The sequence below is a fragment of the Dendropsophus ebraccatus genome, chromosome 7 (genome assembly GCF_027789765.1).
Source record: "Dendropsophus ebraccatus isolate aDenEbr1 chromosome 7, aDenEbr1.pat, whole genome shotgun sequence".
Lineage (NCBI taxonomy): Eukaryota > Metazoa > Chordata > Amphibia > Anura > Hylidae > Dendropsophus > Dendropsophus ebraccatus.
Window position 1 is genome coordinate 101453696 of NC_091460.1, and position 27686 is coordinate 101481381.

The following is a 27686-nucleotide window of genomic DNA, read 5'->3' on the forward strand; positions in this document are numbered from 1 at the left end:
CCTGATGACGTCACCACAAATGTTGCGATAAGCTAATGAAGGGCCGCCCTGCTCACACCAGCATAGTCCTGTGTAAGCGCACCCTAGAGGTCACATCTGGTATATCTCTAGCCAGTCTGCCCAACGCTGAAGCTGGAGCCGGGCATCTGGTTCTGGCTTTCTATCCTCCAATATATAGAATAAAGTAAGATGTTATATGAGGCACAATATAGAGATAACAAATGGATGTGGGTTGGATGATTTTTCTCATGCCCCATGCCTCATGTACCCACATAACAGGGTGACATCCACGTATACCCGCAAAACAGGCCGACATTTACATAATGGTGACATCCGCATGTACCCACATTACAGGGTGATATCGACATGTACCTGCATAACGGAGGTAACTACATTACAGGGTGCAGGGGCGAAGCTAGGAATCACAGGGCCCCATAGCAAAAAATCTTTAAGGCCCCCCCCCCCCCCTACGCAGAATAAAAGCACTCCGCATATAAATATATATACAGTATATGCTCTGTGCTTTACCGATGGTGCACTGATAACCCCTGACCTCTGCACAGAGCTCTGAACATTTTCCTACTTGATTGCCAGTTGGAGAACAAAGGTCAGAGGTTATCAGTGCAGTGAAGCAGAGATCGCTGTCTTCTGCTTGTTAACCCCTGTGTTGCAGCATGTAAGTAAACATTGGGTCACTTACACACTGCAGCACATAAGGGGTTAAGCAGAAGGACACACGCTTTTACCTTCTCCCTTAGGCCCACCTCCTGCATGGCCCAATAGCAACTGCCTACCCTATTCTCTCCAGTGCTCTCTGCTGCCACCTCTGTCCATGTCAGGAACTGTCCGGAGCAGTAGAGGTTTTCTATGGGGATTTGCTGCTGCTTTAGACAGGTATGCATTGTATAAGTGATTACAGTTCCGCATCACTGAGCTGTTAGTGTCCCTTATATCAGTTGGGACAGTGTGTCCCTCCACAGCAAAGCCAGGATTGAGGCACCCACCACGTGTTCTCCATATTCAAACCTAACCGCCATCAGATTCCAAACAGAATCTACATTTGACACTAAAGATGATATAATTTCAATCTGTAGCACTCTGGGCTTCTTGTTCACGACACCACTGCGAACAAAGACGGCACTGGCTGGCTGGCTGTCAATGGCAGGACATGTTATGGGTAAAGTGACTACCGTGTTTCCCCGAAAATAAGACGCCCTCCGAAAATAAGACACCCCACCTACTCTACCCTCTAACCTACATCCCCAAAAGTTCTGGAACCATGCTTGTAATCCAAATTACTCTTAAACCATAACAAATTTTTCCATAAGAAATCATAGAAATGCAGACAATTGGTTCCACATCCCAAAATAATGATTTTTTTTATTCTGAATAACATGTAAAACAAATTAAACAAACATTCAGAAACAGCAGAATATGTGATATTATAAGTTACTGTACAGTAATGGAGATAATGGGAAACGAAAGGGCTGACAGGGAGCATGAAGGAATGAGTAGGGCAGATGTGGGCACATACATGCAGCACTCTCTGTCTGGGGAGAGAGGGGTTACAGCTATGGAGAGATTACCTCCACAGTCCTGTCCCCTGATGTAACCCCCAGCCTGAAGTGGATCTGCTATGATTTGGAAGGTGAGGGAGACTTCCTGGGTCAGAGTACAGGGCTGTAGACCCCGCTATGCAGACCATGCCCCTCCCCCACTCGCCCTCCCGCCCAGTACAGGGAGCTCTTAAACCAAAGCAATGCTCTTAAACCAAGTCACAATTTTTAAAAACTGTGAGCTCTTAAACCAAAATGCTCTTAAACCAATTTACTCTTAAACCAAGGTACCACTGTATATAATAAACTGCTGATCAAGTAGACAGAATGAAAGCCAAAGTGTTCTGTCAGGACCAGACAGAACAAAAACCAAGGAGCGCAGGTAGAGGTACCACAAGTCTCAGCTAGATAAGTCAATCATACACTGTAGGTAATGAGGGGCGTCTATACTTACAGACCATATGGGCGGAAAACGGAAAAATGTTTATTTGCGGCAACGTGTTTCTGCCCCCAAATGCAGGGGGCCCTTCTCAAGCACAACCACACAAGGTGAGTGAGCCTTCACTCTATGACTCACTCCTGTTCACATTGGATATATTGCACTAAGAAGCGCCCTTCTCCTTTTTGTTTCCCCAGTAGACAGAATGGAGAGATATATACACACTCATACAGGAGGAGGATAATAAGTATATAATACACTGCTAATCACCTTTTTCACCTCGGGGCACACCTACCAAATAAAGTTTGACAAAATACTGGGAAAAACGTAATTCAGTAACTCAGAGGTGACGTCTTCTTTGATCTGAGGAGATTGCTCTCCATTTCCTCTCCATCTTGCCCAGATCACCATGATGATTTCTTCAAGCTACAATTCTTCTCTTCAGAACCTGTCAGGCAAACATCTTAAGCTCCACACATTTCCAGCAACTTCCTTCCCTTTTTCCCACCCACAGGCTTTCATACAGTAGTAATTCTGCTGCTTGGTGTCATGTGCAGTAAAGTAAGTAGGTATGTGGGTCCCATATGTAGGATCCTGTGCTGTGCCCCCCCCCCCCATAGTAATGCCCCCATTGTAATCTCCCCTGCTCTGTCCTCATAGTAATGTCCCCTGCTCTACCCCCATAGTAATGTCCCCTGCTCTGCCCCCATAGTAATGTCCCCTTCTCTGCCCACATAGTAATGCCCCCTGCTCTGCTCCATAGTAGATGCCCCCTGCTCTGCCCCCATAGTAATGTCTCCTGCTCTGCCTCCATAGTAATGCCCCCTGCTCTGTTCCCATAGAGGGCTGTGGGCCCCGGCACTTGCCTGAGTAAGCCGTGTGCTGACGCCGGCCCTGCTGCTAGACTTGGGGGAAAAAATCTACTAAATTAATGGTTCCGATACTTACAGCATCGTAGCTGGACGCAAACATCACCTCCTTCGCTTATTGAACTGATCTCAAGAGTTAAGTAGATGAGAACCCCTGACCACCTCACTGCATCTTTCAGTAATAAACTACATCTCTTTGATGTGGTTTGGGCCCCATGGGATGCTCATTGTACACGGACTGAGTACATTTAACGGTTAATAAGCAGAACTTGCCATCCAGCATTCTCCCCCTTTTTATCTCCTTCTCTTCCATGTGTTTTCCTTTTGTCTTGTCTCAATATTGTTATGTGTTTATGTGCAGTTTATTCGGCACTTACAAGACTTGGTACTAGGTTCTTTATTGTACTATTTGTACTTTGTGCTTTGTACTTTTTGTACTTGGATTTTGTGCTTTGTACTCTGTCTGCGCTTTGATTTCTACTTTTTGTCATTTTGTGTTTATTACATTTTCAAAAATGTGATAAAAAATATTACAATTCTAAGGTCTAAAAAAAAAAACCTTCAGTATCTGCCTGTAATCAGTTAAGTGGTATATTCCCACAAGAAAACTTTGGTCTATCAAGCAAACAAAGAAACCTCCTAGTTAAACATTCCCTTGGTTTCCAGCAGCTCCTTGACAACCAAAGCGTGATGAAAGGAATTGTGTGTCTGACCTACAGAGGTTCCCAATTGAATACACAATAGGGAAATATTAAGCTTCACCAGCATGATGTTACAGTTGTTCTGTACAAGTAGAGTATGCTACATGTGGCAAGCTTTGCTTTTATCTTCTTTGTTAAAGGGGTAGTGTGGCGCTAAGAAATTATTCACAAAATAACACACATTACAAAGTTATACAACTTTGTAATGTATGTTATGTATGTGAATGGCCCCCTTCCCGTGTTTCCCGCCCCCCGCCCGTGTACCCGGAAGTGTAGTGCACTATACATACACAATTTTGTGTTTTCCATGAAAAGTCACACTTATTCACCACCATACGTTGTGAAATGAATAGAAAATATAGAGTCTGCTGCACGGCTTATCATAAAGTATCGAATACCAGGAAATCCTGGTATCGAACCGAAAATAGTAGAATAGATTTTTCGGTGCATCATGCATCCCTAATGTATAGTGCACTACACTTCCGGGTACACGGGTGGGGGTCGGGGAACACGGGGAAGGGGGCCATTCACGTACATAACATACATTACAAAGTTGTATAACTTTGTAATGTGTGTTATTTTGTGAATAATTTCTTAGCGCCGCATTACCCCTTTAAAGGAGAAGTCCGGCTAAAAGTATTTTTTAATATGTTATTACTTATGGAAAGTTATACAAATTCCTAATGTACATTAATTATGGGAAATGCACATATAGGGCTATTTCCCCTGATTTAGTAGATCATGGAGTGTAGAAGTTCTCTCAAAATTCGTGACGTCACAAATCAGGTGTAATTACTATGGAGTGTCCAGCAGGGGGGTGCACTATATATAGAAGTCTATGAACTGTATTGTGTCAATGGAGCTGTATGTACTGTTACTGTACACTATGCTTTATTGATTACGTTTACGTGTCCTTGCCCCCCAAAGTTTTCCATAAACGTGGACACCACCAAGCAGGGAGGGAGAGAGGTGCCTGTGCATCTAACTACCTCCCCCCTCCCTCCTTGGTGCTGCTGCTACATATACACTGTATAGTATGAGCAGATGATGGGGGAGTAGTACCAGGGCCATCACTAGCATCTTGCCGCCGCTGCACAGCCCACATGACCAGCATCCCCCCAACCAGCCCGCTGCCGCACATCCCCAGCATCCCCCCAACCAGCCCCCCCCCCGCCGCTACCGCACATCCCCAGCATCCCCCCAACCAGCCCCCCCCGCCACATTACCAGATTCCTGCCAACCAGCCGCCACTGCCTCTGCTACAAGCTCACTGATGCTCTCATCATCCGCTGTAAGGGGACGTGCTGCCGCAGGATCAGCGGCGGCGGGGGGGGGGCTGGTTGGGGGGGATGCTGGGGATGTGCGGTGGCGTGGGGGGGGGGGGGGGGGCTGGTTAGGGGCGATGCTGGGGATGTGCGGCGGCAGGGGGGCTGGTTGGGGGAATTCTGGGCAGGTGCGGCGGCGGGGGGGGGGGCTGGTTGGGGGGATGCTGGTCATGTGCAGATGAGCAGATGATGGGAGGAGTAGTACAGTGTATTTGTGGCAGCAGCACCGAGCAGGGAGGGAGGGGGGAGGTAGTTAGATGCAGGGGCACCTCCCTCCCTGCTCAGTGCCTTCCACGTTTATGTAATACTTTGGGGAGCAAGGACACTTGGTCCCCAAAGGATTCCATAAACTTAAAGGACAAGTGCCATGAAAAACTTTTTCCCAGTAATTGAAGCACATTACAAAGTTATATAACTCTGTAATATGCTTCAATCATCTATCTGCCTCCCTTCCCTGTCTTTTCCCCCCTCCACCCCCCACCAGGAAGTGTCCTGACTCACACAGACCTGATTACTGTCGTCACCGTCACCAGGCAGCTCCTTCTTGTGAGGATGAGTCATCAGCAGGAGGGCGGGGCTAGCTCCTGTTACAGCAGCCTCCCCTCCTTGTCAGGTGACTCTGCTTCCTCAGCTTATCTTCTCTAGTGACATGACTCCTTCACTGAGTCCAGGGCAGCAGGAGAGAGGGTATGAGGGGGGGGGGGGGGCTGGCTATGTGCCCGAGTCAGTCTGAGGGAAGATAAGCAAGTGAGATGTGACAAGTGATGGCTTGCAGTTGTTCAGCCAATGGGAGCTGAGCAAGCCTGTCACCTGACAAGGCAGGGGAGGGGGGAGGCTAGTGTAACAGGAGAAGGAGCTGAGAGAAGAGCTTGGTGACGGTGACGACAGTAATCAGGTCTGTGTGAGTCAGGACACTTCCTGGTGGGGGGTGGAGGGGGGAAAAGACAGGGAAGGGAGGCAGATAGGTGATTGAAGCATATTACAGAGTTATATAACTTTGTAATGTGCTTCAATTACTGGGAAAAAGTTTTTCATGGCACTTGTCCTTTAATCAATAAAGCATAGTGTACAGTAACCCAGGGCTGGGACACGCTTTTGTATACTTTGTAAATACGTACACTTTTTTTTCTTATAAACATTGCTTTTGATGGGCAAGGTATGTGTAACATATACACAAAGCAGGCAGCGACTATGTCAAAAGAAAGTAGGCCTATGGTAGAGAAGTACACACATTTTGGAACTTATTTTACTGGATACATTAATGTATACTACCACTGTATGGCAAAAAAATGAGATGTGAACCTAACCTTACTTTTCTGTGTGTTTCCATATGACATCATTGCATGTTTCCCCATTGTAAAACCCGCCTGCAGATTTTTTTCACTTTTTAATTTATTATGTGAACAGGCCCGTAGTCAAATCCATTTGCAGACCAGGAGAGTCAGACTGGGCCGCCATCAGGGCAGTCAGCTATACAGTTATAGACAGGACCGCCATCAGGGCAGTCAGTTATAAACAGGACCGCCATCAGGGCAGTCAGTTATAGACAGGACCGCCATCAGGGCAGTCAGTTATGCAGTTACAAACAGGGCCACCATCAGGACAGTCATAGACAGGGCCGTGAATCAGGGCAGTCAGTTATAGACAGGGCCACCATCAGGGCAGTCAGTTATAGACAGGACCGCCATCAGAGCAGTCAGTTATAGACAGGGCCACCATCAGGGCAGTCAGTTATACAGTTATAGACAGGACCTCCATCAGGTCAGTCAGTTATAGACAGGACCGCCATCAGGGCAGTGAGTTATAGACAGGGCCACCATCAGGGCAGTCAGTTATAGACAGGACCTCCATCAGGGCAGTCAGTTATAGACAGGGCCACCATCAGGGCAGTCAGTTATACAGTAATAGACAGGGGCGCAAATCAGGGCAGTCAGTTATAGACAGGGCCACCATCAGGGCAGTCATAGACAGGACCGCCATCAGAGCAGTCAGTTATAGACAGGACCGCCATCAGGGCAGTCAGTTATAGACAGGGCCACCATCAGGGCAGTCAGTTATAGACAGGACCTCCATCAGGGCAGTCAGTTATAGACAGGGCCACCATCAGGGCAGTCAGTTATACAGTAATAGACAGGGGAGCAAAATCAGGGCAGTCAGTTATAGACAGGGCCGCCATCAGGGCAGTCAGTTATACAGTTATAGACAGGGCGACCATCAGCGCAGTCAGTTATATAGTTAAAGATAGGACCGCCATCAGGGCAGTAATTTATAGACAGGACCGCCATCAGGGCAGTCAGTTATACAGTTATAGACAGGACCGCCATCAGGGCAGTCAGTTATACAGTTATAGACAGGACCGCCATCAGGGCAGTCAGCTATACAGTTATAGACAGGACCGCCATCAGGGCAGTCAGTTATATAGTTATAGACAAGGCCGCCATCAGGGCAGTCAGTTATATTATAGTTATAGACAAGGCCGCCATCAGGGCAGTCAGTTATAGACAGGTCCGCCATCAGGGCAGTCAGTTATATAGTTATAGATATAATCGCTGGTGGCCGACAATAAGATTCTCATGGTGTATTAACACAAACAGATTATGTAAATTTTTGAAGCAAAAGCCAGGAATGGATTTGAAAATAGGAGAAAGTTTTTTCCTTTATGACCTGTTCTCTGTTTACAGTCTGTTCCTGGCTTTGGCTTCAATAACCTGTCAGATAAATATGTCTATGTAAACACACTATAATGATAGCAGCCTGTCTGGGATCACAACTCCTGACTCCCGCTCTCTGTTCCTCCGATGACCCGCCCCCATAAGCACGTGACAAGCGTGACGTCATCGACTACTTAAATAGCGGCGAAGCGAGCGGCAGTGAAAGCCAGTGAGGTATCGCGTCTGGCGGGTAAGTTGCGAGTGCGTTGTCCCACACGGGGTGACCGGGTCACGGGCTCCGTTATTGTCTCTCCTGGGGGGAGTAGGTTCTGTCCCATGTATCTGTCATGGCGGTGCGGGCAGTGTGCTCAGTATGTATGGAGCGGCTCCTTGTTCTGTGTGACTTTCACTCATGTTCTGTCTCCTCAGGTTACTGAAAGGATCTCCTGACATCATGTCCACAAACGAAGCGGATACCCCCGCAGTAATGGAGGTGACAACCGAGCAACAGGTGAGGAGGGGCGGCCGGAGGGTGCAGTGCCGGGGCTCCGCTTCTCTCCTGCCCGATATGTCAGGACACAGTGCACACAGCAGCCTGACCTCTGCGTCTGGCGGCCGCTATGGGCCGGCTGTACTGCTATCAGTGTCGTGTTGCTATGGTTACCACCTGCCTGTCTGGCACCCCCATGACTCTGAAAGTGATAGAATTGGTATGTGAGGGCGATCCCCGGGTACAGGGGCATAGTCTATAGTGCAGCTGCTGGACCTTGCCCAGTGATTAGGAGTCATACATTGTACTGATCAGCAGATGTGTGGCCAACAGGGCTGATAATGGAAACGGAGCCTCAGGCTGGATTCAATGGAATTAAGGTGGATCTCATGCTCAGAGTTTGCTGTGAAATCTACTGTTATTCACATATTGTCAGTTTGAATAAGATGGATTTGATAAATGACTTTTTGTCCCTCTGTGTATGTAAATATTGACATCTCAACATCCCACTCAGCTAATCAGTGGACATGGACAGCCAAGCAGCCACATGACAACTCCGCTTTGAGACTGTAATCCTAGTCAAACTGACAATATTGGAATCACAGCGGAGTTTGCTGGGAAATCTGCTGTGATTGAGTTACAAGTGAACCTACCCTTACTGCCTGTTCACACTGGCAGATTTTGAGACTAATTCAACCCCTATTGATCTCTCTAGGATTCCTCTAGAAGAATCCAGTGGAATATTCTGCCATGTGGACAGCAGAGGGGAAATCCCATTGAATGCAATGGAAAACTGTTCTGCACCAGCGAGAATTCTTTGCCTTTTGCTCAGTGCTAATTGGTACTTGGGGTATGTGTGCACTGAATAGGTGAGCAATTGAAGAGGAAAGTTTTTTTTTTTTGCTTGAAATTCCTCACCTATTTAGTTTTGGAGGAATTCAAGCTCCATTGTCTTCTATAGGATTCTACCAGCAGAATCTGCCCAAAGAACTGACATGTAAATTCTTAGAGGTGGAAAGCGGATGTGCAGCAGAAAATTCTGTGTGGACAACAGATCAGAACTCCTATTGAGCACAATGGGACATTGCTCTGCTCATATTTTACTGGAGGAATTTCAAGCGGACTCCGCTTCAAATTCCTTGCCTATTTCTCAGTGTGCACATACTAGGGCTCGGCGATAAACCTTAAAAATACCGATACCAGCTCTGGCCTCAGATATTTTTCATGTGCAGGCAGCTGAGAGGGAGCCCAGCGCCCACACCCTGCAGCGGCAGCCAGGGCCGTCTTAACAGCATTATGGGCCCCTGGGCAGAGGTGCGAATTGGGCCCCACCCCCCGCGGCTGCTGCCATCAAAACCCCCATCTTTGCAACCCGCCCCTAGCCAGTACAATTACGTACAATAAAAAATACAAATTATTGTTAACATAAACTTTAATTCACAACAGTCTTTCAGCAGCGCAAAAACAAAAAATAACCGTGCGTGCATGCCTCACCAAACCAGACCAGGTTGGCTTCAAAGTATCCAAAAAACGCAATGGAGACAGCACTTCCAACAGCAATCTGCAGGGTTTATTGTCACACCAGTGCAACATGTCTCATATAGACAGAGGGGCAACAACATGACTATTATATTATATATGAGAACCATGTTGTTTTCCTGTATACAGAATACAGGGAAACAACATGGTTCATATATAATATAATAGTCATGTTGTTGCTCCTCTGTCTATATGAGACATGTTGTTTTGCCTTTCTCTATATATATGCCAGATAACAAGCAAAAAATATTACCACCGCATACTGACTAACACCACTGCTGCTACTGACTAATCCACTGTACACAGATCACTATCACCTCATCCAGTCATATAGAGGTACCCAGCTCTACACAGGTTCTGTACACCATATACATTACAGTGCAGATACATCAAGTGACTCACATGGGGCGTCTTCTCTGATCGGAGTTCTTCCCTTTTCATCTTTTCCATTTGCCCTGTGCCGTTATGAGAACTTCTCCGAGCCACGAATCCACAGAATCTACCAGACAGACATATTAGGATCCACACTCTGTCACCATCCTCATCTCTCTACACACTGCACATCTGTATTGGCCCCTTATAGATGGCTTCCCCCTGTATCCCCCCCCCCTTATAGATGGCTTCCCCCTGTATCCCCCCCTTATAGATGGCTTCCCCCTGTATCCCCCCCTTATAGATGGCTTCCCCCTGTATCCCCCCCTTATAGATGGCTTCCCCCTGTATCCCCCCCTTATAGATGGCTCCCCCTGTATCCCCCCTTATAGATGGCTCCCCCTGTATCCCCCCTTATAGATGGCTCCCCCCTGTATTGCCCCCTTATAGATGGCTCCCCGATGTATCCCCCCCTCGTATAGATGGCTCCCCCCTGCAAAGCAGATAAAAAAAAAAAACAAACACCCAACTCACCTACCAGCGCTCCCCCGTCGCTGCTTCCTCTCCTCTTTTGCCTCGGCTGATGCGTCGCTCCCCAGGGGATTCTCTGGGAGCGCACACATCCGGAAGCTCAGTGTGCGCCCAGGCCTGGACTTCCGGTACAGGAAGCCACAGCGACGCGCACTGAGGTTCCTGATGCGTGCGCTCCCTGAGAATCCCCCGGGGAGCGACGCATCAGCCGGGGCCGGATTTCCTCTTGCGACCGCAAGCAAGAAAGTGCTTGCGGTCGCAAGAGAAGGGGAAGGGGGGGCGCGCAGGGCCGTCTTACCCATTGGGCATGGGAGGCGGCTACCCAGGGACCCTTGCGTCCTAGGGGCCCCTGCCCGCTGTGACAGCGGGCAGGGGCCCCCTAGGATGCAAGGGCAGCCGCCCACCACGCCCAATGGGTAAGACTGCCCTGGCGGCAGCCCGGAGCAGGAGACAAATGAGCAGGCTGTGCTTACCTGTCAGTGTTGTGCTGTGACCTCTACACTGCTGGTGTGTGTTCTCCCTCTTCCCTAGCATTTTGTGCAGCATCCAGGATGCTTTTCCCCTGTCTGTCAACTGTCGTATGTACCTATCCGTCTCCTCCATCTCTCATCTATATACACTTTGGCAGCCTATTCCATGTTTGTCCTGACCCTGGTTCTGTGTATAGACACTGATTTCCACAGTATATACAGACACTGCATCTCTCCTTGGCTACGGTGGGGTAAAGTAGGGATAGGAACATGGGATTTAGCATCAAAAATAAAACTGGACAGTTTTTTTTTTTTTTTTTTTTTTTTTTTTTTTTTTTAAATAAAAAATCGCCCAAACCTATCCCAACCTGTGGCTTCTGGAGAGCTACAACCAGCAGCAAACCCTGATAGCTAAAACTGTACATAACTACAACTCCCAGCATAACCAGATAGCTAAGTGTTTTTGCCTGAACTGTAAAATGATCATTCCTGATCTTGCACTGTAAGTTCTAAAAAAGCAAAGTCCAAATTTGCAGATTTTTGGTCAAATCACATCCCAGAAAATTCAAAGTGAGCAAAAGGTCACATACAAACGTGGTATCGACTAAAACTACAGATAACACTGCAAAAAAATTATCCTCCAGGCCAAAACGTAGTTATAGTAGTAATTACAGTAGGGCAGTTTTAAGCACATTTATTAAATATAAACTTCAATTTGAAAATGGTAAAATAGGTCCATAAATTGGTGTCCTTGTACATCACTTCAGCACGTGCCGTCTGTAGAAGACCAGTGCACTGTAACTGCAAGGGTATGCAAAGGACTGGCTAGTGTTGGAATGAAGGACAGGTATGTGTATAATATATAGTGATCCCTCAACTTACAATGACCTCAGGATATAATATTAACATACAATGGTCCTTTCTGGACAATCGTAACTTGAGACCCGACTCAACATACAATACTACAGACAGTCAGGATCTGCGGCACATGTAAATGACTAGATGAACCAATGAAACTGGCCATTTTACTGGTAAAACCCCAGTATTAAAGAAGTGCATGCACTGGTTGGCTGTCTAGTAGTGTTTCTCTGATTTATAGTGTGATACTACATGTCCTGTGCTGCTCTTAACCAGGCCAGCTTTCTGTCGAATTTTGGACTCAACATACAATGGTTGTCCTGGAACCTATTAATGTCGCATGTTGAGAGACCACTGTTTATTTTACTTGGTACAAACTTGGGTCGTTTAATTCGGGGTTGGGAGGGTTTAGCTGCAATACAATGGGTCCCGGGGGTTTTGAATATACTTGGTGCAGCCATGGGGGGGCTAATTATAATACTTTGGGCATCAATCATACTGGCGGCATCCTGGAAGGGGGAGCCATTAAAATGTAAACAAACTGTGTACTTTTTATTGATCAAGACTCTATGTCCCTGGGTGCCAGACTATATACTGTTCCCGGGCATTGGGAATGATGGGAGCTGTAATTCTGCGTTAAATGGTGACCCTATAGTCTATTATAAGAAGCATCTCTGCTTTAATGCAATTAACATAAAACTAGCAAAAAATGTTTCAGTTTGGCTTACCCAAATGGGTGTCTTTCAAAGGAGTGTGGCTTATAAAATGGGTGTGTCAAAATTATCTCTACCGAGGTTACATGTTCAAGTAACCATCATATTGATTTAGACCATTGCCCAGCTCTAGCACATGCCCTATAAAGGATGGGGGAGTATCTATGCTAACACACCAGGTTTTTCCCATTGCAGAAATTGACGACAAGTACTGTATGTGTTTGCCTCACTTATTTCTATATGTAGACTGAAGTCTCCTGCAGAAACAACTTTTTTTTTTTTTTTTGGGGGGGGGGGGGAGTCACTACAAGTTTTTTGTTTTTTTTTAAGAGCCAAAGCTAGGAATGGAGTGAAAAAGCATAGAAACTGACTATCAATCCAGAGCAGTAGAGTTTTTCTATGGGGATTTGCTCCTGCTCTGGACAGTTCATGACACGGATAGAGGTAGCAACAGAGCACTGTTAAACTAGAAAGAATACAGCAGCTAAATACTGGAAGACCAATGACTTGTATGTAGAAGAATTTTACTAATCTGTATAACTTTCTGCCACTAGTTGACTTGAAGTTTGTTTTTCTGTGAAGTACCCCTTTAACATTGTTCCCTATTTTCTGCTGGCATAGTCAGAGATTGTTCCTGCAGCAATGTATGCATGGTGTAGGCGGTTGTCCTTTGTACATGGTTGACTAGATAACTGCTGTAGATACCATGCACCTATGATACTTGGGATCATATTACAAAGATTTGGCAGGAGGGTCTTGGAACCGTGTGACAGAAGCATGTCACTGCCGCTTGACTTCTGGGGACAAGGTCTCCTAACAGGTGGCAGTAGTATAATGTCTTAAAGGGACTCCCACACTAATTTGTTAGACTAGATTTGTATAACAGTGCATTTTGACACTTGGCTTTTTATATGGTTGAATTTATTTTAGCCTTAGGAAGTCGTATGTGGGTTTCTTTTAACTTCACCCCACGTGTCTGTACAGACTCCCAGCTTTATAAAAAAATTTTTCTTAATTTTAGAATTGAGTTTTGATATGAATTTGTTTTTTTTTTGCTCATCAATATATTTTATAAGCAACATTCTAATAGGGTACTGGCCCTATTAGATGAGGGTAGTTGGGGGGGGGGGGGGAGTTGTTGCTCACTATTTAGCAGTTTGTTTCTCAGCTTGAACAGTCCATCGTTTGGGGGGAGATCTGTGCTGCTATGTCTGCAGCAGGCTGTGTGTGAGAGGCAGAAATTAAAGGGGTATTCTGGACAACAGTAAAATCCAGGGGGGACAGGGGGTGGCTGGTTCATAAGGGGTATTCTGGACAACAGTAAAAAAGCCAGGGGGGGACAGGGGGTGGCTGGTTCATAATGAAGTCCTATCTACCCGTCCCTGTGCTCCCAAACGGTGATGGCACTGCCCCACTTTATCAGTAAGTGAGGCGATGCACAGCTGTAGTCACTGACTGGCTGAGTGGGTAGTTCCTGTGGGTCTACGATGAATCAGGAGCACAGACGCTGACAGCTGATAAATCTGGTCCTATGGCTGACCACTATATCACTGTGACCCCCCCCCCCCCCCCCCCCCTGTATGACTGGGGGTGCCCCCCCCTGCGCTATCACAGGCTTCTGGCATTGTTAGCAGTGTTTCTGTGTGTATGGTGAATATTGTTAAAAGCGCAGAAGATTGTCAGCAGAAAAGACCACCTGCTCCATCTAGTTTAGCTGGGACATGGGAGGCTGGAGACTGGCTGCATCCACTGCACACAGGAGAATCTGCTTTGTTTCCTTATTCCCTCAGAAGTCGCCCCAGGATCATGTAGGACAGTACAGAGGCTGCTGAGCCAGTGTGATAAATAACTCCCCTGGTATATGACTGGCCATTTATGAAGGAGCAGGAGGCTGAGCTGGTCCTGATGATAAAATTCAGGAGTCGAAGCTGCGGCTTACAGACTCCACAGCCCTTATGAGCACCAACAGGGTAGGATCTCTTGTCTTTGACCTAACACAATGTCCCCTAGTAGTCTACACTAGCTGGTGCAGGATGTCGGTGACCGTGCCAGTCCTACAGTACAGTGTAATTTCCAAAGTTAATTGGGGGACATGATTCTAGACATCCTGAACCCAGAAGCAGTTCATCAGGAGTCCAGTGAGGCTGAATGGGGTTGTCATAGATTACAAAAATATAGCCGCATTCTTCAAGAGACAGCACCTCTCCTGTCCTTGGTTTTGTTGTGGGTTTAGCAGCTCTGTTGCATTGAAGTGAATGGAGCTGATTTGTAATGACCCACACTAGGGATGCACCGAAATATCGATACTACTATCGATCGGGCAAAAAAACGGTTCGATACCAGGATTTCCTGGTATCGAAACTTTAAGTTAAGCTGAGAACACGGTGGGCGGCTAGCTGAGCGCCGGCCGTGTTCTCTATGTGCCTCCCCCTGCCCCTGCAGTCTCCTCCTCTGCTCGCCCTCCCTCCGCTCCCATTGGCGCCAATTTCAAATAGCCGGCACTTGGCTATTGCTAGTGCCGTCTATTTAAGTATATAGATGCCGCTGTCACTGACAGTGGCATCTGACCCCTCCTGAGCCCGCTCCATATACAGCGGGGTCGGCTACTGTGTGTAACAGACCCCCGCTGCTGGTGTCTCTCTGATAACAAAGTCCGGCTCCGCCAGACTCTGTTATCAGAGAGATGATTTATGCAGAGCTGCACGGAGGAGAGCGGCTGGAGAGGGAGAGCGGGAGAGGAGGACGGAGGAGGAGGCTGGAGGGAGAACGGGAGGTCCGGGAGAGAGGACGGAGGAGAAGGCTGGAGGGAGAGCGGGAGGTCCGGGAGAGGAGCCGGAGCTGCACAGAGGAGAGTGGCTGGAGAGGGAGAGCGAGAGGTCACGGAGAGAGGAGGACGGAGAAGGCTGGAGGTGGGGAGGATGAAGAGGGAGAGCGGGGGTCTGTGAGATCCGGGGGAAGTGCAGCACATGTGAGGATCCAGCCGGCTGGCAGGTGGGGGAGGTGGCCGGGGCTGAGAGGAGCAGATTGCCTGTAGTGTGTGGGATCCTGTGTAACCTCCTCTTCTCTTCCTCCGCAATCTTGGTAACTGGTGCAGCAGAGCTGTCTTAGTGGTGGGGTGGTGCAGCAGAGCTGTCTTAGTGGTGGGGTGGTGCAGCAGAGCTGTCTTAGTGGTGGGGTGGTGCAGCAGAGCTGTCTTAGTGGTGGGGTGGTGCAGCAGAGCTGTCTTAGTGGTGGGGTGGTGCAGCAGAGCTGTCTTATAGCTTGGTGTAGCAGAGCTGTTTTAGTCATCAGGCTATTTGGAAGAGCAGAATTGTATTAATGATAACGACTAGTGACTATTTCTACCCCTGTGTTTTTTTTTTTTTTTTTGTTTTTTTTTTTTTTTTTTTTATACTTTTACTAAGTATCGAACCGGTATTGAGTATCGAAATAAAGTTAGTATCGGTATCGAACTCCAGAATTTTGGTATCGTGACATCACTACCCACACGCAACCTGATGTCAGGGTTGACGCTTTTTGCAATAAAATAGCTGTTTTCCAGTCTTTGATGTATTGAAGTACAACATGCATTGTACATATGTAATCAGTGATGCATTGCTCCTGGCTGCCAGAGCCCAGAGCAATGGATTGGAAAGCTGGGATTAGTGTTATTACGACGCAGAGGTGCGGCAACAAGCAGGGATAGCCCCTCCGCAATCGCATGGATGGGGGACACTGGCCACAGCTGTCAGTCTTGGTACAAGTACATCCTGGGTCATCAAGGAGAACCATCAGCAGGTTGGACAAATCTAACCTGCTGACACCTTCCTCCTCAGCATCCTGGGTGCTACAGGGGACTGTGTCTAACTACTTCTCTGCACCGTTCCTGCCCTGTTAGTCAGTGTATTCTTTGGCTGGCAGCACTGCTCTGCCCCAGAGCGTTAACTGGCCTGCCTGCTCTATTGACTATGAATTGAGTGGGTGGGCCGAATGAAGCTGTGGGGTTGGGGCAGTGCTCCCCAGCTGAAGATTATGCAAACTAAGTGTGGGACTGGCACCGAGGAGGACGGTAAGACACATACCTTTCTCCTCAGCGTTCCGGGTGCTACAGGACGCTATCAGCAAGTAAGATTTGTCTAACCTGCTGATAGTTCCTCTTTAATGGGCTGAAGGTTAAATTCCTTTGTTCTGACATCTAGCTGAGTTTCTTTTTTTTTTTTTTTTTTCTTTTTTTCACAAAGCCTACTCTTCTGCGTGCACTTAACGCTTTAGGATGGGGATTATTATAGTTAAACTTTTTTTTCTTTTGGGAGAACTGCTTTAAATGTTTGTTTGCTCCCTGCAGAATGTGGTGGATCGGGTTACTCAGCTGCCTCTTGTCAGCTCTGCATGCAGTGTGGTGAGTGCAGTCTACAACTCCACAAAGGATAGTCATCCATACATCCGCAATGTCTGTGATGTTGCTGAGAAAGGAGCAAAGACTTTAACTGGAGTTGCTGTAACTGGATCGAAACCTCTTATAAGCAGACTGGAGCCACAGAGTAAGTGTGTGGAATATATTAAACTTTTTTTGCATTTGTTAACCTAAACAAGATAAAGGTGGGGGCGGATAACAAGTGTAAGGGGATGCAATTTTTAATAAAAAAAAATGAGGAATTAAAGGTGTTGTCCAGCGGAAAAAAAAATCAAATCAACTGGTGTCAGAAAGCTATGTAGATTTGTAATTTACTTCTACTTAAAAATCTCTAGGCTTTCCATACTTATCAGCTGCTGTATGTCCTGCAGGAAATGTTGTGTTCTCTTCAGTCTGACAGTGCTCTCTGCTGACATATCTGTCCGAGATAGGAAGTGTCCAAAGCAAGAGGTTTTCTATGGCAATTTGCTGCTGCTCTGGACACCTCCTGTGTTGGACAGATGTCAGCAGAGAGCACGGTGTCAGACTGAAAAGAGAACATTTCCTGCAGGACATATAGCAGCTAAGTATGGGAAGACTTGAGATTTTTAAATAGAAGTAAATTACAAATCTTGTATAACGTGTTTAAACCAGGTGATTTGAAAGATTTTTGCTGCATAACCCCTTTTAATACTCTAACTCATATATAATGCGTTGACATGTTGGGCTAGTATATTTAAAGCTACCTTCGGATAGCTGCTTTTAATCAAAGATATGTCCTGGGGTCCATTCGGCAGGTGATGCAGTTATTGTCCTAAAAAAAAAAAAAAACTTGCAGCCCCGTATCTGTAGAGTATCTGTGCCCTAACTTTGCACCACCGTCCCTCCCCCCCCCCCCCCCCCCACCCTCTTCATCATTAGTAATGCCACGAACATTTTCTCCTGTCTGAACATTGCACAGGTGCCTTAACTATCTAGCCCATGGTCCGTATTCACACAGCTGACAAATAGGAGACAATAAGCCAGGAGCATTCCTATTGATGAGGAGGGACAGAGGTTTCCAGCCTAAAGCATACACAATCTAAACCACGGCTGTTGGGCACGGGGCTGCCAGTTTTAGGGTACAAACCCACTTGACGTATTTGCTGCGTGAATCAGTCTTAAAAATAAGCAGGCAAAACGCAGGTTGGCTTTATACAATTGTTCTGCGTTAAAATACGCAATTGCGTATTTTTGAAGCGTGAAGCTACATGCGTTTTTCGCACAGGTTGTTAACAATTGATGCTTCAGGCTTCAAAAATACGCAATTGCGTATTTTAACGCAGAACAATTGTATAAAGCCAACCTGCGTTTTGCCTGCTTATTTAACACTGATTCATGCAGCAAATACGTCAAGTGGGTTTGTACCCTAAAAGTTACTTTTAGGACAATCACCTGCCTAGGACAGATCTTGGTTTAAAAGCAGCTATCTGAAGGTACAAGCAGATTGGGGGGGGGGGGGGGGGGCAGACTGTAGGTACAGAGTCGCTTTAAGCACAAGTTTCATCTTGGATGCAGTTTATGCAGGGTGAGGGGGGTAGTGCTATAGGCTTTAGCACCACCCTCTCAGGGTGGAAACATTTGGCAAAAAGTGTAAACCCTGTGTGCCCTTGAGTGAGTAGGCATTACAGGCTGTAAAACCTTACTTGGCACCAGAGAAGAGAAGCATTTATGTTGTGGAAGCACAGATTTATGAAGCGTACCATGTGTCTTCTTGCCCTGACAATTGTTTAGAAAATAACTGCAACTGACTCCCTTTAACCCCTTAACTGCCAATCCAGCACTCCCACCGAAATCAACTGGTGTCAAAGTTATACAGATTTGTAATTTGCCCTATTTTCTGTAGTATAAGACGACCCCTTAACTTCCAACGCACACCAAATAAAAATTAATAAAAACATCAGACTGCAGCAAGGTCTGAGAGGCAGAGAAGGAGGTACAGTAATATCAGTAGTATACAAAGGTAGGCCAGACCGTTAAATACCCCGGGCACCTGCAGCTTGCTCTGCCCTTCATACAGTCGCCACATACAGTGGGGATGCAGCCTTTTCCGAGCTAACCCCATCCCCAGTGATGCAGCAACTGCAGGTTCTCCCGTCCAGTTCAAAGTTTCTCACCACCTGCCATATAAGACTACACCCGGCATATAAGACAACTCATGACTTATGAATATGTTCCTGGGTTAAAAAGTAGTCTTATACACTGGAAAATACAGTACAGAAAATCTCCAGTTTTACAATACTTCGCTGCTTTATGTCCTGCAGGAAGTGGTGTATCTTTTGCAGTCTGACACAGTGCTCTCTGATGCCACCTCTGTCCATGTCGGGAACTGTCCAGAGGAGGAGAGGTTTTCTATGGGGATTTGCCACTGTTCTGGACAGTTTCTGACATGGACAGAGGTGACAGCAGAGAGCACTGTCACACTGGAAAAAATACACCACTTCCTGCAGGACATACAGCAGTAATGGAAAACTGAAGATTTTCTTAACAGAAGTAAACTACAAATCTGTTCAACTTTGTGACACCAGAGAACATTGAACATGAGCTTGTAAGGAGGTATAGATGTCCCAGGCTCAAGTACTCCTCAATACCTTGCAGTTTCTGGCTAATAGCTGGCACAGAGCACTATGTTGTTGGCTATTTTAACTGTTTAAATGCCTCTTGTCTACTTTTGACAGCAGCATGTGTTAAATGCTGTTTTTGTAACTAGCCACTTTTTTGCAAACCCCTGCATTGGGGGAATATGGGACTTAAATCTCAGAGCCACTTAAATACAAACCATGCCAATCTGTATGGGTGTATGTATATATGAATATAACTTTTTTCATATATAAACTTTTTTTTTATTTTTTATTTTTTTTCTTCAAAGTTGCTACAGCAAATGAACTTGCCTGCAAAGGCTTAGACAAACTGGAATCCACCTTGCCCATTCTTCAGCAGCCGGCTGAGAAGGTGAGTACTGATTCCTCACACATTGTTGCTGTGTTAAGTATTTGCTGAAACAAAGGGTTAATTAAATTTTTGTGTTTGGCTGGTTTACATTGCACTGCAGAATGCATGTTGTGTTTAGTGGGAATATTTGCTGTGGTTAGCACGGAGTTAAGAGCATGTATCCCTTTGCGCACACAACACAAACAAGTGACGTGTCTATTATTCAGATTGTATCACTCTAAAGATCTGGTTGCAGATTAACCTAATTGAATGGGGCTAGTCTCCTTCCTTCACAGAAATCAAAAGCTGCCCTCCGTTTGTCCCATATTGCGCAACATATGTTATCCCTGGAGGGTAAAATGTATTGTGTGAGCATGCTCTTTAGAATGTATTCACCAGAGCAGAGCAAAATTTGAACTCTTAATTGCTTCACTTGCCATAATCCCTGACTGTTCTCACATGGCTGTTTATGAATGGTAGCCATATTAACTGTCCTGTCTTAAAGAGTATTTATCATTTGGAGCAGGATACACCACAAAAATCCTGACTGGCTGTCCTATCTGCTGTGCGCAGGGGGCTGATTTCTTCTGGTTTGGTATTTGCTACATTGTAAGTATATCCAGCCAAAAGCAGAGCCAGGTGAATTGTCTCCTGCGCACGCCCCAAACAGTGAGCCCATCAGTAGAATTTTTGCGGCGTGTTCTGCCACCCGCCAAAGTGATAGGTACCCTTTAATGGGGAGGAGTCTGCAGAATCTGACATTAGAAGATGCCTAACGTTCATGTGTATGGGGGGGGGGGGTGGATAGGTGAGAACTGTGGTTTGACGCCTAAACTCTCCCATTTGGATAAATATTTGCTGATTTCCATGTAAATGCTGCAAGAACACTACATTAATTATAAAACAGACTTTCAGTTTAAAGTTTAGCAACAAAATCTGAGTATTGTGCTTTTATTTGTGGCTGAGGTTACGTGAATATATAGAGTACAATTATTCAATTTCCCCCTGCTCCGTGAGTCAGACGACATGGACAGTGAATGCCAGTCCTTGACTGTTTCCCTGCACGGCATGATGTAACTATCATGCCAGGAGCAGAAGCAGTTTGAATCTCCCTGGCACTGTAATGACAGGGCAGCGTGGATTATCTGTGATTCAGAGCATACGTGAACGTGTAAATGCAACCTTAAAATGCAGTAAAAATATAAAACTTGCATAAAAATGTGGTGATGCATTACATCTACATGTCCACAAATTTCTGCTTACAGATGTAAATGAAACATGGAGACTGAGTTGATACACTGTGGTCAAATATGCCACTAAAATGAATAAAAAAAAACAGTGCCTAGAGTCACATAATTATGGTGTTTTTGGTGGGCTTTAATCCCATCTCTGCCCAAGCCTTATTGCCTGGCCTACACAATCAGGGCCGGCCTTTGGGGTGTGCGACCTGTGCGCTTGCACAGGGCGCCTCACTCCTGGCCAGCTAGGGGGCGCTCTGGCAGACTGCACTGCACATCTAACTTAGAAATAGAAGTTAGATGTGCTGCCTGTGTGCCGTGCGCCCCCCCAGCTGGCCGCCTGCCTCTTCATGCAGCAGGGGTGAAGAAAGCTGAGGGAGAACTGGGACAGAGGAGGAGGCACAGACAGAAGGTGGGAGAGACAGCAGCTGCACGGGGGAGGGCAGACACACAGCAAGTGCTGCAGGAGACACTGCCCTCCGAACTACGGCAGGTGAGAGCTGTGGTGCTGCTGGTACAGAACACAATCAGCAGCACTGAGGCGAGGAGAAGGGCTGTAAGCCGGGAATGCTGCTCTTAGCTGCTCCTGTACACACCACACACTGGCATGTATACACTGAGGAGGCTGCCATAGTGTGTGATGAGGAGCCCTGTATACACGGGGGGGGGGGGGGGGCTGCCATAGTGTGTGATGAGGAGCCTTGTATACACTGAGGAGGCTGCCATAGTGTGCTAAGGAGCCCTAGTGTGTACATAGCTCTGTCGTGTCTGTGTACATAGCTCTGTCGTGTGTGTGTACATAGCTCTGTCGTGTGTGTGTGTACATAGCTCTGTCGTGTGTGTGTGTGTACATAGCTGTTTGTTTGTGTGTGTGTGTGTATACATAGCTCTGTTTGTGTGTGTGTGTGTGTGTGTGTACATAGCTCTGTCGTGTGTCTGTGTGAGTGTCTGAGTTTGGGGAGCTGGGTGTGGTAGTTTGGTGAATGGATCGGGGGGTAGCTGTGTGTGTATGGCCAGGGGGGTTGGTTGTTGTGTATTTGGCTGGTGGGGTGGAGGGGTAGTTGCATGTATGGCCGGGGGGGTAGGGTAGTTGTGTGTTTGGCGGGGGTAGTTGTGTGTACGGTCGGGTCATGGGTGTTGTCTGGAGGGCTTGGAGGCTGAAGGAGCTTTGTTACCTTAAAGGGAATGTACCATCAGGCCTGGGCTGAAGCACTGGAGGCGGGCTAACCCACCTGAAGTGGACGAAAACCCCTGCCCCTCTATGATATGGCTCCATTGATACTAATGGAGCCATATCATAGAGGGGAGGAGGTTTCCTCCCACTGTGGGCAGGTCAGCCCACCTCCAGTGCTTCAGCCCAGGCCTGATGGTACATTCCCTTTAAAGGGGTTATCCAGCGCTACAAAAACATGGCCACTTTTCCCCTCTCGTCTCCAGCTTGGGCCGGGTTTTGAAACTCGGTTCCATTGAAGTAAATGGAGCTTAATTGCAAACCACACCTGAACTGGAGACAACAGTAGGGGGAAAAGTGGCCATGTTTTTGTAGTGCTGGATAACCCCTTTAAAGGTGTGTGTGTGTTTGGGGGGGGGGGGGGCGCCGAAAAAAAGGTTCGCACAAGGCACCATTTACCCTAAGGCCAGCCCTGTACACAATATCGTATCCAGTAGTTTAGTTCCTCTGCTTGAAGCATATACATCTGCAGCACATTCCCTGATGCAGATTTACTGTTGCACCAGAACTTTCAGTCTCATGATTTCTGCCACCCTTTCTATGTTCCAAATTCTGGCACCACCTCCTCTGGCTATTAGTCATTCTGGAGGTTGCAGCCTGAAGAGAGCCAAAGGGTGGGATGCTGGATCACACAGAAGTGCTTTAGGTAAGTATGCACAGCTGGTGATCTGAAAACTGACAGCATGGATATTTACATACAGTATCCGCTTTGTTTCCCTTTGCTATCTGCTGCCTATCTTTCTGTGTAAAGCAGGCTCAAAAGATGCTATTGTTAATCTCTGGACATGTTTTAAGAACCACTACAGAATAATACAGAAACCGTCTGTCTTTGTGCAGGTTGTGTCAGACACAAAGGAGCTGGTGACTGGAGCACGTGATGCAGTAGTGGGTGTTGTGACAAATACTGTGACTGGCGCCCGTGATACTGTCACCAGTGCAGTGTCTGGTATAATGGGTCTGGCAGCTGGCGCAGTACAGGGAAGCATGGATGTGACTCGATCAGTAGTTTCAACAGTGATGGACACACAAGTAGGACAGCTTGTGACCGGCAGTCTGGATACAGTTTTGGGAAAATCTGAGGAATGGGTTGATCATTACCTTCCCATGACAGATGAGGAGCTATGTAAGTAATTGGTTCCACTTTTTAAGAATTGGTATTTTATGTTGGGTTATTATGATGTCACAATGATCAGGATATTTGGAGGGGCTGTCTGACAGGTGCTTGTATTGCCAGACCTCCAATTGGCACACACAATTCTATGTGATGTGACTGGTTTCCATGGCAGCCTGGCATTCTAAAGGCCTGTTTACGAATACACTGACCCCCGCCCAGTTTTGTAAATACAATGCAGAATTAAAATCTGTGTGCAGAAGTGTCCAAGCACTTGACTTTTTCTCTGTTGGATAATGCTTTAGGACAGGAGGGGGCAAAAAGTACAGACTAGATTTTCCATTATGGCTGTCTTCCCTCACTCCCGGACTTTTTCTTGTAGCTCAGCTTGCCTCAACTGTAGAAGGATTTGAAGTAGCTCCGCTTCAACAACAAAGGGAACAGCAAAGTTACTATGTGCGTTTGGGTTCTTTGTCTTCTCGTCTTCGTCATCGAGCGTATCAGCATTCTTTGGGCAAGGTGAGAAGTGCCCAGATCAGCACTATGGAGACTCTAGCACAGCTGCACCAAACTATTGACCTGGTAGGGCTCTGTGAATCTCTCATAACATTTTTATGTTTATGTGAATCTCTCATATAACATTTTTGTTTATTATTGTAACAAAACTTACAAAGGATGGTATAAACACCCCAAACCAAAATCAGTGTCTCTCAAATGATTTAAATAGACATTAAATAGTCTGATCTTTGACTGTTTAAGTTTAAACTTTTTTTTTTTTTTTTTTTGTATGTAAAGATGGAGACTGTAAAGCAGAGTGTTCATGGTGGCCAAGAGAAACTGCATCAGCTGTGGCTGGAATGGAGTTGCAAGCAGACTGGAACTGAAACGGTAGTCACAGAACAAGAACAGGTAATGTGAGGGTTACACAGATTACTGCAGTTCGCTACAATTAATGATTCATAGAAACTCTCATCACCCACATGAGGCAGTATTAAGGAACTACAACTGTTTATTTGCTACCTGTGCTAGTGCTTTATCTTACACCTGGTTTCGGACAGTCAGCTAGACTTCTGGAGTGTCAGGTGGATTCATTGTTTTTCTGATCCCAACTATCGTGGAACCACAGTCCATCTGCTGAGGGGAGGCAGCTGATCTCTCCATAGAAGCTGCGGTCGCAACTACCGTGGCGTCTATGGGGTTAACTGCCCAGGGGGGAGCACGGCTCCCCTCCGGGCAGTGGTAGCAGGAGGAGGCTGTGTGACACAGCTTCCTCCCGCTGCCAGATCTCGTATAGGGACAGTGGAGGGAGGCAGGGAAAGCATGACGTCCAGGGACTTCATGATGCAGAATACCACTGCTTTTCATGACGTCCCTGGACGTCATATTGGGGGAAGGGGTTAAAAGACCACCCCTAATCCGACTAAAGGCTACTTTTTTTGTGTAGCTGAAGACCCCCATAAAAAGATCAGAAGCAGGCCTTACATGTTAAATTGCTACATGACTGCACTGACAGGGCCATGTTGAAGGAGGGTCCTATAGACAAAAAGGTGCTTTTAATAGGGGGGGGGGAGAATAGAGGGTATTTATAGACTGCAAAACACAGCCATAAGCCCAGAAGGGCCCCCTCTATTTTGCACTACCCCCCCCCCCCCCCCCCCCCCCCCATAGACAAGTGTTAATCTACTATATTAATAAAACTCACTTTTATTGGTAGAATACTACGAGTGCATATGTTGCAGGTACTGTGATTTTTAGATTCTACGTATCAAATTCTTTTTTTATTCTACCAATAAAGTGGATTTTTATTAATATAGTAGATTAATGGTGCGTTTACACAGGCAGATTTATCTAACAGATTTTTGAAGCCAAAGCCAGGAACAGACCATAAACTGAATGGGTCATAAAGGAAAGACTGGGCTTTTTTTTTTTTTTTTTCTTTTTTTTTTTTTTATATAAATCATTCCTGGCTTTGGTCAGATATGCCTGTGTAAACGCACCATAACCTTTGGTCTATAGGGGGGGTAGTGCAAAATAGAGGGGGCCCTTCTGGGCTTATGGCCCTATGGGTCTTGCAGTGCATGTTGAAGGAGGGCACGCATGAGCAGGACGAGAGGGTGGACAGCGGGAGGAGGTGTGGCTAAGCTGGGAGAAGAGGGCGCCGGTGTCCAGGAACAGCACTCAGTGGACTTGTGGTGCCGTGTGGGGAGCAGCCACTGGGACCCCCCCCCCCCCCCCCCCCCCCCGTCCCTGGTAATAGGTTCTGAGCCAGTGTCATCCAGAGGACACCAGTCTGTCTTCTGTGGTTGGTCCTGGCTGTCGGCACTGTCAGCACTGGAGCAGTGCTCTGTTGCTGACAGTTATCTATAAATTCTGCAGCCAGCACGACTGCAGCATCTATAGGGCTGCTGATAGAGAATTCTCCTCGTACAGAGGGAAAATGCTCCCTCTGGTCACATTGCAAATCCCCGTTGGTGAACAGTGTCCCAATAGTAGCCGTGAACTATGATGGCCTCTGGTGTCCTGGCTCACTGGAAGTAAGCGGAGGACAACAGGGAGAGAAGGGAGGGTGGGGAGACAGGGGAGGGTTGTCCTGGCTGCTCAGACTGATGGAGAGAGAAGGGCTGGCAGAATGCACTGCTGCGATCACTCCCCCCCCTCTTCTCTGCCACTGGCAGCTGGTACCAGTGATTTACTTTAATTGCTGGTACCAGTGATGTACTTTAATAGAGTAGTGTATAGATCCTGGTATCGGTGATAGAATGGTGTACAGAGCTGATACTGTGTTATACTGTAGTCAGTTCCAAGAATAGGGCTGGGCTATACTTCCCATATGTAGTGATATACAAAAAAAGTTCATAATAGTCCTGTTTGCTGTATGAATGCTGTCTCATGAAACAAATGACAAGACATGATTGTGTGCTATTTCATCATTATATGTATAAATGTATGCTGCATGTGTTCCTGCTTCAATTAGACTTTATTTTTTTTATTTTAAATCGCAGCCATTGGATTCCCGAGTGTTAGCCATGACCCGGACACTGACCAAGCAACTACAAACTACTTGCTTTACTCTGGTGTCTGGAGCACAAGGCCTTCCAGCTAGCATACAGGACCGTATGCAACAACTACGGCAGTCTGCTCAAGACCTGCATTCGTCTTTTTCCTCTGCTCGTTCGCTTGGAGATATTTCTGCAGGAGTTCTGACACAAAGCAGAGAACAAGCCACCAAAGTCCATGACCATGTGAATGAGCTCTTATCCTATGTAGTTGCAAACACTCCTCTAACATGGCTGGTGGGCCCTTTTGCCCCACAGCTTGTTGAACGTCCAGAAATGCCTGAGGAGCAACCTGAAAAGATGCAATAAGTAAACCTCATGCCCCAAATGTTTGCACTTAATTTTGGAAATTTTGGAGTTGATATTGTGTATGACTTCTGCAATTTTGCATATCTCACTACTTTGTAACTAAAACTTTGGTAACCTACATCAGCTTTGCAATTACTGTGTACTTCTTATGCCTCAATTTATAAAAATGTGAGCTGCAACTGGTCATCCTGGTTTTATTTAGTGTCTACATTCCTCCCTATGTTGTAATACTAGGAAATCTAGATGAAGTACGTACATGGAAGTGACAGAAATAAGAATCTACGGTATAAATGAAGTGAAGCCCTTTGTTATGCTCTGTCAGCTTGCTTTTGAACAGCATCCAGCTTTTCCAGGCACCTCGAGTGGAGACAGCCGAGCGTAAAGCGTTTCACTTCATTAACTCTGTAGATTTGCTCATCCCTAATATCAAATGCACAGGTTGAGTGTAACAGCAGCTTAAGCATCCATGTCATCAAAGGGGTGTTCCCATCTGAGGTTATCCCCTGGCCACAGGGTAGGCGATAAGCTGAGAGCCCCCTCCTGTTCTAACAAATGGACTTGCCCCCAGAGGGTATGATGCATTACCTACACTCCATTCCTGTAGCGCTGCTAAACTTTTCCAGACAGTGGAACCAGTCATAGAATGACATTCAAAATATATCAATGCTGAAATCTGTGAAGGGGTAGCATTAAGTCAACCAAAGTATACACTTTCATAGCAACACAAGTCATACCTGGATAACTCAAGTGTAAGATGCACATACCTGCAGCCCATTTTAGCCTTTCTGAAAAGGGGCCAGCACTGAATGTGCTACAGCCTCTGTAGGGGATTAGATTTTTGAAGGAAGGGCAACATGGTCTTTTACTTGGGCCTCCACTGCCCCA

The 27686-nt window shown here is 46.5% G+C and overlaps 1 protein-coding gene across 6 annotated transcripts; it reads left to right on the plus strand.

Annotated features, from left to right (window-relative positions):
• PLIN3 (perilipin 3) lies at window positions 1-26985 on the plus strand. 6 transcript variants are annotated; one of them, XM_069978017.1, is made up of 8 exons: window positions 1-72; window positions 7971-8052; window positions 16839-17034; window positions 19795-19877; window positions 23163-23448; window positions 23819-24018; window positions 24232-24345; window positions 26439-26985. In XM_069978017.1, exons 2-8 carry the CDS (start codon window positions 7996-7998, stop codon window positions 26799-26801), a joined length of 1299 nt encoding a protein of 432 aa, XP_069834118.1. In that variant the 5' UTR covers window positions 1-72; window positions 7971-7995; the 3' UTR covers window positions 26802-26985. The 6 variants fall into 6 exon arrangements, with proteins under 6 accessions (XP_069834118.1, XP_069834117.1, XP_069834119.1 ...); XM_069978016.1 differs by lacking the exon at window positions 1-72 and adding an exon at window positions 7278-7791; XM_069978018.1 differs by lacking the exon at window positions 1-72 and adding an exon at window positions 7842-7863.
• The last annotated feature ends 701 nt before the right edge of the window (window positions 26986-27686 follow it).

Bases quoted from the DNA above. Each gene is read 5' to 3' on its own strand.
- PLIN3 (XM_069978014.1), top strand. The intron at 19,878-23,162 runs GTGAGTACTGAT...GTCTTTGTGCAG, and splicing joins TTCAGCAGCCGGCTGAGAAG to GTTGTGTCAGACACAAAGGA. The intron at 24,346-26,438 runs GTAATGTGAGGG...TTTAAATCGCAG, and splicing joins TAGTCACAGAACAAGAACAG to CCATTGGATTCCCGAGTGTT.